Below are 14,324 nucleotides of genomic sequence, written 5' to 3'. Positions count from 1 at the left end.
AGTAATTTATACCTGATGCTTTGTAAAAATGCAAACGCTTCAGGTCTGCAATGTACCTGGGCAATTACAGCACTCAGTTCTGCGGCTGGAAACACGAGGCTTGAGCGATCAGCACCTCCCGCCGCCCAAACGTGAGCTGTATACCTCTGATTTTAGCATGCATTGCTTCAAATATTAGACATAATTCTGTGCTTTCGTATTTGCATGGAAGGCAAAGGGAGTTTTGAGTGCGTATCAGCCTATAATCAACACTACAGGCCTGTGACCGGGGCCCCGGCTGCCTCCGAAACGCGATGCCTCTTATCTTAGCGGCTTCCCACCCTCCACCCCTTCCCGTGCCAAATCTACGGCCACATCGAGGCTGTGAAAGAAAAGGTGACCTTAATGTAAGCTGAGGTGTGATACGATGCTATCTGCTTTCGTCCGGAAAGGGCCAGAAGCTGTATCTCTGCGAGGCGGCAGCTCCCGCGTGCGTCGCAAGGGCTGTTACTCCCCGGAGCCACAGTTCCCGAGGGTCCGTCCCACGTCCCACCGGCCGAGCCCCGGCAGACGTCCGTGTGCTGCGGCGGGAGGGACCCCGCGCCAGCCCGGGCCCCGCGGCGCGCTCCCAACTGCAGCAAAACTCTCCAGCCAGGTGTGTTTTTGTGAAAGAAATAAGTTAAAATACGTGCTGATTGCTTACACCACCTGCTTCTGCTCCCAGCAGACGTTATTCTGTGCTCCTGGTACTGGAAAGTGGGGGCTCAGTTTGCTGGGGGCTGGCTGGGACCCACTGGCTCTGCTTTCACGCTTACGGAGCTGGACAGAACTCCACCGAAGGCCCTGGAGTCAACGCCAGGATTTACTTCAGCCTTGCAGTCGTAAAGGTATCAAGTTTGCATCTGTAGGGATCTTTCTATTTTTAATATGGAACAGTTTTCAAAAGATAAAACCAACTTCCAGGTTCAGGAATTTACAAAGAAAAAGCTCTTCCACTATTAATAGTGGAAAAATGAATTAAGCTTAAGGAAACAAAAATGTTTTCTCTAAAAAAACTAAGACATTACCAGTTTTGGAAGGGGTATTCAGATATTTAAAAATGTCTGTCAAAGACCTTACATGGTGTGGAAGTGCAGTAGACTAACATCACCTGCTAAACATAGGTGGAGAGATGTGTATTTGGGGAAACTTTATTTGTTTAGTGGTTTGTTCAGCTCAGGAGTGAAAACCAGGAGAGTGAGTGCAATAAAGACGAATTTCCTTACAGGGTGACCTGGTACTCAGAGGCAGCATGTTACTACCCCTAAATAAGAGGTAAATCAACACCACTTTGTACTCTGAGACGCATCGCTTTCTCCTCCCCTTTTAATCACGTTACTTTGGATTGCAATTAATGAAATCAAGGCCGGTCCGCAGGAGCAGCGCTTGAGGCTGCCCTTTATCCATCCATATAGACTGTTCCTCATTCCCCACCAAGGATGAGCCCAGGCTGGACTAGCGATGCTTTGCTGTTTGGTATCTGGATTCATCGGGCTTGGAAAACACCATGAATAATTTTCATTATTGCATTAATCGGGCTAGACAGGCTTGTTTCTCCCTCATTAGCGTGGGGAGCCCTCTTCTACAGGGCAGATGGAAGCAATGAGCTTATTCCTCCGTTCTCTCCCCCCTCTTTATACACAGAGAACTCTTGTTACTTTAGCAACAACAGCTGTAGTTAAAAAAAAAAAAAAAAAAAAAAGGTACTATCAAAAACTCCCAGAGTCCTGCTCCAGAAGGATGGTGACAAAACAGCTAATGACTCTACAACTAACGTAACCAGGGAGAAGCGGTAAGTTCACTTCCACCCCTACCAGCTCCAGCAGTCCCTGGAAACCCCCCGTGCTCTCCGGGCGGCTGCTGGGGTCTCCCAGGTGGGGAATATCAGCCTCCAAGGGGCCCAAATCAGCCGCCCCTGGGTGCTCACCCTTCCGCACAAGGCCAGAGGCCCCATGCAGCTCCCCCCAATGCCTCTTCTTCTGGGTCCTGCTCCCAAGGTACTCCTACCCTGACGTGTGATTACTTGAAGGGGAAGAAGAAGCAACAAATAGAGTGAAATTATCTTGAGATTATTTTGTTCTCTTGTGGGGTTTCTGTGGGAAGGGAGTATCTAGTCTATTAGCTCCCATTAATATCAAACCTCTACTATTAATAGGATTTGCATATGGAAAGGAAGAGGAGTGACCTTTAAATTCATTAAATAAAGCAAATTTTTAAAATAATTTTAGTTAAAAGCATTAGCATGATGAAAAATACAAGAACAAATACACAGACATCTGTAGCTGAGTTTTTGTTAACGCTAACGAGCAAATTATTGCAGAGGAAGATTTGCATCATTGGAATACATATTGCAGCCTCCATACTGATATATGTAATGCAGGGTTATCTTTGCATGGCTCCCCTTTCAGAATATATTTTCTTCTTGTAAGATAGCCTCCTTTTAACTCCCACTGGGGACCCCCTTATAAATGAGGAACAGGTCCTCAAGGGACTGGCCTGGCTAGAAAAGTGTGTTATTAAAAAATACATATATATTTGAATACTAAGCAATATAATTAGCTCATTTCTTTAGGTTTTTTTTTAAATCTTAAAAAAATGTATAATCAAATCTTAATTAAGCATATTCTCTGGATGTTTGAATTGTGTAAGAATAAGAAAATCCTGCTGTATTTTAGAGGGATTAATGGTATCAATTTAAAGTTCTCATTCTGATCTCAGACACGCAGCGAGGTATCACCATGCCCCTTGCAAAGCAACCGCTGCGCCTTGTCCCAGCGATGCAGGCGGCGTTCACCGCGTGGCCGCAGCGCGCGCGTCGGGGTGCACTCGCAGCCCCCCTGCGGGACCTGGGGTCTGTACCCCAAGCCTTCACGTGGGAGTGGACGCGAGTTCTCTCCATCAGCACCGACCACATACTCGGATTCAAAATGTTATTGTTCCTAATAATGAATACTAATTTACAGGTGCTGAAAAGCTTCTACTGTCTTCACGGTGGGTAACCTAAAATACAATTACTTAGAACCATTTTCTACCACCATGTTGCTTTTAGAGTCTGATTCTTGAGGCACCATCGTCTAATGGTTTCCAGGTCTCTGGCTTCACTCTGCTCTTGGTTGCATCTTAACTCATCTGTGTCTCAGCTTTCTTGAATAGCTCTTTGTAAAGTACTTTGGGATACTCAGGGAAAAAACTTGCTACAGGTACAAAGTATTATTAATTAGTGTTTTGTGCTGCTTCATTATGCAGCTTGGTCTGTAATTTTAGCTATTTATTCTATTCTTCTTCTGCCTAAGGCCCCTGCAAATGGGAAGAGGTGGAACTGTTCAGGTTATTCTTCTCAGAGCTCAGCTAATGTCATCTGCTGATTGCAGCTCTAAACATCTGAAGTTGGTGAAATTAAATAAAGTGTGAGCATCCTTTGGTCTACAGTTCTCTGCCTTTAAAACAATTGCTCATGGTAACCTTAACAATAGTATATTAACCAAAAAAAAAAAAATCCTCATAAAAGAGTTTAGTGTTAGGATGGAGCTCTGCCTGGTATTAGAACAATTACGGAGCAGATGCATCCACTCTGAACAAAGTGACCTTTTCATCAAGTTACAAAACATTAAAGGTTAAAGAATGTTTGAAAGGAAGTTAATACTTTTAAAACATTAGGAAAAAATTGCCACTCTTTCGAGACCTGACCAAAATCTGTGGGAAACCATGAGAGGATGATTTAGGCACATGCAGTCGCAATTTAAGCAACTCTTATTTTAGAAGGATAAAAAGTATTTCACATCGTCCTTTTTATTTTAAAACTAAATGTGCTTTTTTAGAGAAGAAATGAGATTTGATAGGAATAAATACCCAGTGATGTAAACCTGCTTTAAGGCTGGTTAACTGCAATTTTTAAGTCGCATTTCTTTCTCTCCGGCGTGTGCAGACGACACGGCAACAAAGAGGGCGCCGACGGCGGGGCCAGACGTGCCCAGTTCCGCACTTCGTCCGACCTGCGCGGTGCCAACCCGAGCCACGGGTGCGCGGGGGGAAGCGGCCCTGGGGCCCCCGCCTCCGCGCCGCTCCGCACCCGGGGAGCCCAGCGGAAGCGCCGCGGCTGCTGCGCGGCCCCGCGCCCCGACGGCCGGGCCCTGCCGCGGCGGGCGGGCGGGCGCGTGGAGCCCTGGGCGGGCCGCGGCGCCCCGGCGCAGCACGGATCCGGTAAAGCCCCCCCAGGCAGCGGGGGCTGCGCGGAGCCGGCGCCGGCAGCGCGGCCGCCCCTCGGGCAGCCCGGAGGCGCGGGAGGCCGCGGGGCCCCACAGCGCGCAGGCTGGGCGGGCGCCGCCGGCCGTGATGAACGCGCTGCGGCGGGCGCGGGGGCCCTGCCCGCCCCCCCGGGCGGCGGAGCCGCTCCCCCTCCGCGGCGAGGCTGAGCGCGGGCGGCGGTAACGTGGTTTTTGTGCTTGGCGGTGGGGGAGTTAGGCGGCGCAGCCCTGTGCCTCCCAGCTCTGTGCCAGGAGCGCCTCGAAGGTGCGTTATTGGCAGATGAGCAACTTTTTTTTTTCTTTTTAAGGGTAACTTGCATATCTTAATGTAAGCACTATATGCAAATCACTTAACTTCCAGCCCCCCCCCCTTTTTTTGAAGTTTCTGTGAAAAGAGAGCTAGATTTTGCTAGGGTTTAAGCTTTGTCGGGCTCCCTCTTACATTTTTTTCCTTCTCTTTTTTTTAAGTGTATTTATGCACAACAAAATCTTTATTGCGTTCAATCTTAGGCGGCCAGCAAAGGAGCAGCTGCATTAGTTGTGCAGCGCAAACTTTCAGGTGATGCGAGAAAGAAAAGGGGAATCCCTTCCCCTTCGCCTAGCTCCTTCAGATGCCTTTTAAATTAATGAGCTCTAAGGATCACTGCCAGTCTTCACAAAGGCGTTTCCCAAAGCTTGAAGCTAGTAAAACTTTGTATAGGTAAAATTAACTAACCCCCTCCTGCTAACACAATAGCTTTTGTTGTCACATATGGTGGAGTTCCAGGATCTGTAACTATTTTTCATAGAAGATTTTTCTGCTGCCCCAGTTAATACCTCACGCTACAGTAGCTCTCAATGGTATCGCTTATTTGCTTCAAAGCGGCGGCCGGTGGTTCCTTCAGAGACCCCTCGGTCCCTTTCAAGAAAAAAGTGATAGTTCAACGGGGTGAATCGCGACGATAGGTCTGACTTTAGCAGAGCCCGTCCCCGACCGGCGCAGCCCCTGCGCGGAGGGCGCGGGAGGCGGCCGGGGCGCGCAGCGGGCCGGGGCCGCTGGGGCCGCGCAGCGCCCGCGGTGCGCGCAGCCCCCCCCCGCCTCGGGGGCGGCGCCGCGGGGCAGCCCGGCCGGGGGCTGCGCTCGGCTGCGCGGAGCCCCGCGCCCCTCCGCGGCCGCCGCCAGCTGCGCGCCCAGCTGTGCGCCCAGCTGCGCGCCGGGCCGCGGCGGCGCCCGCCCCGGACGAGCCGCCCTGGGGTCTTGGCGGCGCCCCTGCGGCTCCCCCGCCGCCGCGGGGTGCGGGGGCTGCGCGGTGCGAGTCGCCGTCCGGGGTCAGGCGGGGAAATATTTTCGGATTCACGTGGAGGGAAATGGGCTCAGACAAGGTTTCCCGGAGGTTAAAAGGAAAAGTTCGAAGTGGGCTGACAGTGAGCGCTCTTGCTCCTTCCTAGCGGGTTTTCTGCGCGCTCTGCGAGACGCCCGGTCCTGCCCGCAGTGACACGACTGTCCCGGCTCGGGTTTTCCGGGGCTTCTTGTATGACAGGACTGCAAAAGTCCTCTGGACAATTTACAGACAAAACATCTGGTTCGTTAAAGCAACGCTACTGGACTAAGACAAACAAACTTTGCTGCTGTGTAAATTCACTTACCCAAACAATTTACATTCAAGCAAAGATTTTAGCCCGAAGAAAAACTTTTATTCATTTGTGTTCAGGAGGTTTGGGAATTCACAGGCATTTTAAAATAATTTTGCTCTAATAAAGTTATGTAGATACTACAAAATGCCTTTGTTCTCTCCTCAGATTATTACTGCAGTTACAGTGCTTATTGACAAGGCTTTGGGTTTTGCCGAAGTGGAGCGGCGCTTTTCGGTTGCGGGCAGTTCTCTTTTTAAGCAAACTTGCCAGATACCTACTCGTCTGTTGGACTGTCAATGAAAATAGTTTCTTCTGTGTGCTTGCCCGGGAGAAGCTCGAGTCCCCTCTGTCCTTTCTGCGTGTCGGCAGCGCGGCCGAGGCTGCCGGGAGGGAGCGGGCGCTGCGCTGCCGGCGGCGCCGCGGAGCTGGCGCGGGCCGCGCCGGCCGGGGGGCGCGGGGGGCCGCGGGGCCCGGGGAGGCGGCAGCGCTGCGCGGAGCGCCCCGCGCTCGCCTCCTTCCCCGCCGGGTCCCCGCGCAGGTCGCGCCGCTCCCTGCCGCAACGCACAAGCGGCCGGGCAGCAGCACCGTCCTCCGGGGAGGAAAAGGGGAAAAAAGGTTAGAGCACGGAGCGCGTCGGCTTCCCGGAGGTGTTTCCTCCTCCAGCCGCTACCCCAAGTTTAGTGAACTTCATTACGGAGCCTCTCGGGCTGCTACCACAACTCGCAGCCCACTGCCACGGACCGTCCGGGCGCTCGGGCTGCCTCCGCGCTCGGTGTCAGCGCAGGGGCTGCGAGCAGAGCGGAGACTTTCGTGCAGCGAAATGAACTGAACTGTGAAAACACCCAACAAAGAGGGACACTAACTGGTGTGCACTGCTGCAGCATAAAACACTCTGGGCTGATGTAAAGTTCAGAAGTGATGGTTATCTAATTATGGGACTTATAAATAATTGGTACCTTGGTTTAAAACTGCCGGGAAGAGCAAGCTTAAAGCTGAGCCTTATGTGCTGAGTCTTTGTAGATGTAGTCTGTACAGTCATCGATTTTATGCATTATGTTTGTAAATGTTACACTTAATAAAATTACGGTTTCTGCCTCTCTGAAATAGACTGTGACCCCAAAAGAAGCTGATGCACATCATGGCATCTGCATTTCAATCTGTAATTTGTCTGATGGAAAGTCCAATAGATTTTTCTTCCTTGAAATGTTTGAAATAGTTAACAGCCAAATTATTCGGCAACTTCCTGAGTGTTTTGTCACTAAGTGCTATGAATATTTAAGTATACTGCATGTGTGTGTGTGTGTGTATATGCACATATATCTGCTGCCTCTTTCATGCACACACACACATACACACACTTACACGACACTTATTATTTCTAATTCAACTGGGAAAGGTCTTCCAATTTCTGTTTACGGCAAGTTTAACTTTTTTCATTCAACCCCCCTATCTCAAAATGGTGCATTGTGGCCAGATCATTGCTCTCTCCTGCCAGAGCTTGTGGCCCGCCCTCCTAAAAGCAAGGTGAGTGCTTTTAAACAAACCTTCCTACGTAGTAGGTGGTGTGCTTTTCCTCACAAATGTTTCTCGCAGTGAAATCGTTTAGCTCCTGAGGTTGCAATCCGCTGGCATCTTCCAAACGTGCGTGTATTTATGTATGAGTGAGAACAGTGCCAGGGCATCTTCTCTCTTAAAATATACATGTCACTAAATTCATAAATACATGCATATATGCGGCTGAGTGCAGCTGCAATAGGAAAATGCACACACGTGAAACTAATCGAAGTCTTTACAGCTGAAGAAAGTGAGAGCAGCTGGGAGCCTGCGGCCGCCCTCCCCGGCCCCGGCCCCGGCCCGGCCCGGCCGCCGCGCTGTGCCACTCGGGGCAGGCAGCGCAGCGAGGGCACGTCACGTCGGGCAGCTTATAGGTAATAGAAAGCTAGTGAAAGATGAGCCGATATAGAGAGAGGCAGATAAAAAGAAAAAAAAAAAACTTCTTGCAACTTCCAGCTCCCCCCCTCCTCCTCCAAATCAACGCCTGGCCGCCGCAGTATTTTCCTTAGGATGCTCTGCAGCCGACTAAGGAAGGATCAGAACATTTCCTGGCTTGGGAAGGGTCTCGCACACATTTGAGAACAGCCTTTACAAGGCTGAGAAAACTAAAGACTTCCTATTACTTCTGCCGTGCGTTTCCAGCCTCCTTTCTCAGCGCCCTGCGGAATCCTGACTCTCCTGACACGGGTTTCGCTGCCGGCAGCGCAGCGGCGCGGGCTCCCTCCTGCCCCGCACCTCCGGGGCGCAGCGGGGGCCGGCGGCACCCTCCCCCGCCGGAGCCCGCAGAGCCTCCGCGCTGCACAGTGTCTGCGGCGGAACTTCGCCCGCCTCGCTAGCAGTCTTTTAAACCCGAAGTTTATGTATTACTCAGTCTCTGTGTTTTATTTGATGCAGATTTAGCGATTTCCCCTGAAGAAACAGAGAATGCATCTGGTCTAAGTGCTTAACACGCTGATCCTGCCCGTTCCTCCGGCTCGTCTGCGCTGCCTTCGGCTACGAGGCATCCTTTAGGATGACGATAAATTATTGAGGCTTGCCGTTTCCCAATTTTTAACCAAAGGGGGAGGAGGGAGCGCGGAAGAAGGCGCTATTAATTACACCTCGCCCTCCGCCGCTCCGAGCGCGCACGCCCGCGCTGCGGCGGGGGGTCCCGCTCCCGCCGGCGGAGGTGCCGGGCGCCCGCGCCGCTCCCGGCCGCGCCGCCGCCGCGCTGACAGTGACGGATGCGCCGCGGGCGAGACGGGCAGATGCTGGGGCGGGCCCGGGGCGGCCAGGCCGCGCAGGGGCGCGCAGGGGCCGCGCGCAGGGGCCGCCGGCCCGCGCCCGGCGCCGCGGAGCCCGCTGCGCGCGCCCGCGCGGGGCTTTTTTGGGGAGGGGGGGGCGCGTTTGAGCGCCGTCCCTTAAGTAGATCTGATCGCTCCTCGCCCGGCCAGAGGCTGCGGCCGTGAGAGGAAACCAGCCGGGACCGGCGGAGCGGAACTGCGCGGGCTGGGCAGCACAGGCGGCGACTGGCAACTCACCATTTTCTTGTGTGCAAGAAATGTTTCGTTTTCCCCCAACAGTAGCAATTTCCCGGGGACTTTAGGCGACTGCGATTTTTTTTTCATCCTAAATATCGGCTTAAAAAAAAATCAACTACTACTAGTAATCATTAAAAAAAAAAAGCCTTCTCCACCCTTCATGTAGTGTTTGAATTTCCTGCAACTTGGAAAGGAAAGCGAGAGCAAAAGAACGTCAAGTCGGCTTTATAGGATGTGAAGACGCAACAACATCTGCACTTAGTAAGGTATTTGGAATTATCCCAAATCTCGAAGAATGGGGGCGAGCGGAGATTTTTTGATCTTACCGTAAAAGTGAGATCATCCTTTTTTTTTTTTTTTTCCTCCTTTCCTCCCCGTGAACTTAAAAAAAAAAATTATCTGCTACTGGTTTTTGCCTCACTTCTCCCGAGTGCAGAGGCCCGCGGGGGCGGCGCGGGGCTGCGCCGGGCTCCGCGCCGCTCCGCGCCCCGCGCGCCGCCCCGGCCCTCCCCGCCGATGCGCGGCACCGCAGCCCAGGAATGCACAATCAAACCCGCAGCGCATCGATCCGCCGGCGCTCGCCGAGCCCGCGGGCTCGCCAATGAACTTGGACCGAAAAAAAAAAAAAAAGAGCGAGAAACCAGCACTTAAAAAAAAAAAAAAAAAAGAGCCACCCGCGACGGGCAGAAAGTGATCGGCCCCGCAGAGTTTGCGCGCGGCTCCCGGGGCTGCGAGCGGCCGCCGGGCCGGGCCGTGGCCGGTAGCCGCCGCCGGGGGGGCGGCGCGGAGCCGGGGGGCGGCGGCGGCCAGGTGCGGGCGCCGCGCTCCGCGGGAGGGGTTGAGGCGCGGGGGGTCCCAACGGCCGCGCGGGCGGCGGCGCCATGGCGGGGGGGGGGTCACGGGACCCCGCCGGCCGCAGCCCCCCCCGCCGGCAGCGCCGCGGCCGCTCCGGGCGAAGTTGCGCGGCGGCGGCGGGTGCGTGAGGCGGGGGGGAAGGGAAGGGAAGGGAAGGGGAGGGGAGGGGGCGCCGCCGCCTCCCAGCCCGCCCGGCGGGGCGGCCCCGCGGCTGCGGCGCGACGCGCAAAGAGTTAAGGTGCCGGCCGGGGCGGGCGGCGGTGCCCCGCTCGCGCTCTGCGGGCCGGTTTGAGTGACGCTGCGATCGTCTCGCTTCCCTTCGCGCTTCGCCTGTTGCCGCCGCCGGAGCCGAGCCGAGCCGAGCCGAGCGGAGCGGGGCGCAGCCCGCCGAGCCCCTCTGCGCGCCGCCGGGCCCGGCGGGCTGCGGGCGCGGGGCGGGGGGGCCCGCGGCGCTCCCGGCCCTCCCGCCCGCACACCTCTTCGGGGGGCTCCCCCCCCTCCTTCCTCCGGGGCGATTTGTCAAACTTCCCCCTCTTCTGCCAGCAGCAGCAGCAGCAGCAGGGCTGTCCTCTCCTCTGTGCCGCCTCCTCCGCCGCCGCCTCCTCCTCCTCCTCCTCGGCACCGTGTGTATGCACAGCAACAAAAAATACATCCCCAGCCCAGCCCTCGCGCCGAGACTGGAGCAGCTCGCCGCAGCGCCGGGGCCGAAGCGAGCGCCGGCACCGCCGCGCCCAGGCAGGCAGCCCCCGCCGGCGGCCGCAGGCGCGCAGCATGCCGCGCAGGAAGCAGCAGGCGCCGCGGCGCGCAGCAGGTACGGCCCCGCGGGCGCCTCTCCGCCGCCGCCGCCTCCTCGCCTGCCTTTTCCCCTTCCCTGCTTCCCCTCCGCTCCGCGCCGCCGCCGCGTCTCGGCGGCCGGGCGCGTTGGGTCGCTGCGGCGCTGGGGGGGTTCGCGGGGCACCTCTGGGTCCGGGGCACCCCGCGGCTGGGCGGGTTCTTCCTTTTTCTCCTCTTTTTTTCCGTGGGGCTGCAGGGCGGCGGAGCCCGGCCCCGACTTTGGCGCCCACTTCGGTTTTATCCCGAGCCCGGGTCAGCCCGGGGGCGAGGCCGGCGGCGTGTGCGCGGACCCCGCTGCACGGCCCGAGCGCCCGCGGCGGGGGAAGGAGGCGGTTTCGTGCCTTCCCAGCCCGTACTTCAGCACCTACTTCGGTTCGCGCTCTCCTGTTCCTCGTTGTTGTCCGTCCCCCCCTCTCACAGACAAATGGTCTGGGAAAGCCAGCGAAAATACGCATTTTTTTTCCTGTGAGAGAAGATAGCGTGTGTGTAGATACCCGGTGCGCTGTGAATGAAGCGGTAGGGACGAAGTGGTTTGGAAGGTCTGCACTGTTACTCGAAGATGCAACCCGAGAACAGACTCCTTTGCCCAACTTTTATCTTTTCCTCTCTTCCCCTTGCACTGCATGGGAGACGGCTCTACCGGACAGACAGACCCACCTAGCTGGGCACTTTCTTTGGCAACCTCTTCTGTTAATCCTATTGATTTCTTATTTATGAGCCCAGATGAGAAGCTACAAAGGAAGCCAAAGGAAGGGAAAAAAAAGGGGTCTGTGTATTGTCAAACGACTGGCGAATGCTCCTGATACTGCCTTTACAGTTTCCTCCATTTTTTTTTTTTTTAAGAAATACTTTGCAAGGCTTTGTCCTGATGAGGTTTTTTGTTTGGTTAGTTTGTTTTCCTTATGCCAGCAATGTCAACTCCTGTTAAACTTCAGCAGCGTTTTCTGGAAAAGATGAATTGAAAAGAAAACAGTAAAAAAATACCACCCCGCGTTATTTTACAGTAATCCTTAGTTGGGGATATGTGGGCTGGAAAAGGTTTCCTTGGCCTGTTGCCATCCTTGATTTGATGGCTGATTGATCGCCTGTCATCTGGCTGCCTTTGATCTATTCATTCCCGATAAACATCAATAAATCACTTGCCATGGTAACGCCAGACTCGGTGACGTCACATGTGGCCTGTCAACTCTGTCAGAGCAACTTCAGGGGCGTCTGGCTGGATGTGTCACATAACCGCATGGACAAGTGTTTTGATAGGTGTGATATCGCAGAGGTGGAGAAACGGGATCTGCTTTAACCAGGGACAGATGAACTATTTGGGGGACCAGCAAGAAAGCGACCGTAACTTGCCTGGTTTAGAAAGGAAGGGTCTGTGCTGAGGGGCTGGTGGCAGAAGTTTTCAGAGACTCCAGCAGTGTTGTTGGTAGCGCGTTTCCAGTTGTACCTATAGCAACTCGAAAAAGGTAGTGCTCCAGTTTAGCCGAGCACTATCAGAAGATGCGGGTTCAGAAATCTGGCAGCGCATTCCCGCTGTATGACAAGTTCTCCAAGTGGCGTGGTTTGAATTTAGTAAACAGCAAGTGATTCAACTTGTAAATAACTGTGTCCACATTTCCTTCCTTCCCGTCTTTAACATATATGCATTCTCTTCGTACTTTTGAAATAGAGAAGTGTGTTTCTTAGTAGTGTTATTTTCTATACTAAACACTTACAAAGTTTGGAAAGTTTTGAAGTATGATAATGATACGATCTAGCAAACAGTACTGTAGCCAAATGCTTCATGCTAATATTTTGAATTTCTGTCCCGTGCCATCAAGTAACACTTTTCAAGTAACTAAAACGGTGAGCTTTTCGTAAGGTCCAGAAAACACTACTCTGTAACAGTAATTTAGTTTTGCAAAATACAACTCTTCCAAGTATTTGACATATTCTTCAAACGACTGTGCTGCACGTTGGGCTTTGCTTAGGCTGGAAGAGAATGTTTCTGCTCTGAGCACACATTCGGAGGTATCTTCTCCTCTCTCCCTTCCACTCTCTGTCTCCCTCCTTTCTCAAGTGAATCATCGATGATATGTGATCTATCTTTTATATTTAGTAGAAGTGTAATCTCTTTAAACTTTAAGCTTTTTGATTATCACATTAAACATTTAGTATCATGTATAATTGCTTCCCACTGAAATGCTGCTTTATTGGCCACGTTGGAGATGTTGCTTTTCCTAATAGCAGTGAAAGCAAAAGAATTTTTTTAACACCTTAAAAACAGCTAAGAAATAACAGGTTAGTTAAGAAATACTCATTACAAAAACTTGACTGCAGGACTAATAGGAGATGGAAGAATGGTTTTGCTCTATCAAAATGACCCGTCAAAACGACTTTGTTTCATATTTGATTTAATTGTCTCTCTCCTGACAGGCACATTCATCAATAGCTTAATGGTCAATCAGAAGTTGGCAGAGTGAGTGCTTTCATTCTTTCCCATACACTAGCTTTGGCTTTACTTTATCAAAATGCCTCTGCCTAATGGATATGGGGGATGTAGAATGACTGAAGGGCTACTTATTTGGGAAGAGTGAAAAAACAAGAACATTTATGCTGTTGATAAGTGCATGAAGATAAATAAGTGAGCTGTACGAGGGGTTTTATTTTAAGACAGAAGAAACTTGCAATTTTTTTCTTCTTTTTGGCTTCAGAGCTGCGAGTTGCAAGGTTCATGACTGCTTTTGTGGCATACTGAGAGTGATGACAAATTGATTGCTTGGTACTGAGAGAGAAAAAAAGGTGGTGTGGGGGGGAGAATTAAAGATGTCTGCTGATTGGTAACTCAGGAAATCCAGTCCCCAGCAACCTTGAGAATACTCGAGAATTTTTTTTCTCCAAACTGAAAGGTCCGCTCAGCCATAAAAAAAGAAAAGTTGTTTTGCCAGCTTCATTAGTGTTCACCTAATTAGCTGTAAACCTGATGGATTCCTGACAGCTTTAATGATTGGAGATGACAAGCTCCACGCAGTGTCATCCAGCAGAATTAGGTTTGCAGCTAGTTTGATGTAATCAAGTTGATATTACACAGTCCTGGTTGCCTTTAGTTGTGCATTAACTCAATTTTCTGCTGCAGGTGACAAATGGGCTTTGGTACCTGGATAATCATGTCATAGGAATTAGGGCCCTTTTAATGGTCTGGAGTAGAATAACAACAACAAAGAACTCTCAGCAGCACAGAGCTCGCAGACATAACAGACAGGTGCACAAATTCTTTATGTCTAGTCCAAGTGTTAACACCACACTGTAGAAGACTAAAGCTGTCTCTGAGAATCAAGAATCTGTAAAAATGATAATTTCAGTTTGTTTGCTTTGAGACTCAGGTGGATATCGTAGATAATTTGGGGGGGGAAAGGCAGAGATCACTGTGTGGGCTTTTTTTTGTGTGTGTGCATGTGTGTGTTCTCACCTGCAAAAGCAAGAAGATGATCAGAATTACAGTGGGTGCTCCAGACTTCTGTCATTTAAGTCAGAAGGAAGAAAATATTTGTTGTTTAGAGGCTACTGTCTAGGAGAGCTAAGATACTGTATTAATAGAGGCCAGTCTTGTTCATGCAAACAATAATTATCTATCCTTAAATTATAGCTTTCACTCACAGCTTTTTTAGAAACACATCTATTTAAAAGATCAAGAAAATGTACTTCCTAT

The 14,324-nt window shown here is 52.1% G+C and overlaps 1 protein-coding gene and 1 long non-coding RNA gene across 3 annotated transcripts in view; one reads left to right on the top strand and one right to left on the bottom strand.

Moving 5' to 3' along the window:
- Nucleotides 1-5,914: 5,914 nt before the first annotated feature.
- On the bottom strand, nucleotides 5,915-8,308 carry LOC135329775 (uncharacterized). The gene is made up of 2 exons (XR_010391437.1): nucleotides 7,421-8,308; nucleotides 5,915-6,465 (listed from the first exon to the last, which is right to left on the bottom strand). It is a non-coding gene; the product is annotated as an uncharacterized LOC135329775 (long non-coding RNA).
- A 793-nt stretch (nucleotides 8,309-9,101) lies between these two features.
- The window catches only part of TSHZ3 (teashirt zinc finger homeobox 3), a 68,171-nt gene continuing 62,948 nt past the window's right edge, over nucleotides 9,102-14,324 (top strand). The window contains exons 1-2 of one of the 2 annotated variants that reach the window (XM_064519635.1): nucleotides 9,102-9,216; nucleotides 10,352-10,616. In XM_064519635.1, the coding sequence (XP_064375705.1) occupies nucleotides 10,577-10,616 (40 nt within the window). In that variant the 5' untranslated portion in view covers nucleotides 9,102-9,216; nucleotides 10,352-10,576. Of the gene's footprint in view, nucleotides 9,217-9,606; nucleotides 9,761-10,351; nucleotides 10,617-14,324 lie in introns of those variants that run through there. The other variant, XM_064519634.1, reaches the window with a different exon arrangement.

Source organism: Dromaius novaehollandiae, chromosome 13 (genome assembly GCF_036370855.1).
Source record: "Dromaius novaehollandiae isolate bDroNov1 chromosome 13, bDroNov1.hap1, whole genome shotgun sequence".
NCBI classification, from domain to species: Eukaryota; Metazoa; Chordata; class Aves; order Casuariiformes; family Dromaiidae; genus Dromaius; species Dromaius novaehollandiae.
This window is presented reverse-complemented; position numbering and strand designations above follow the sequence as displayed.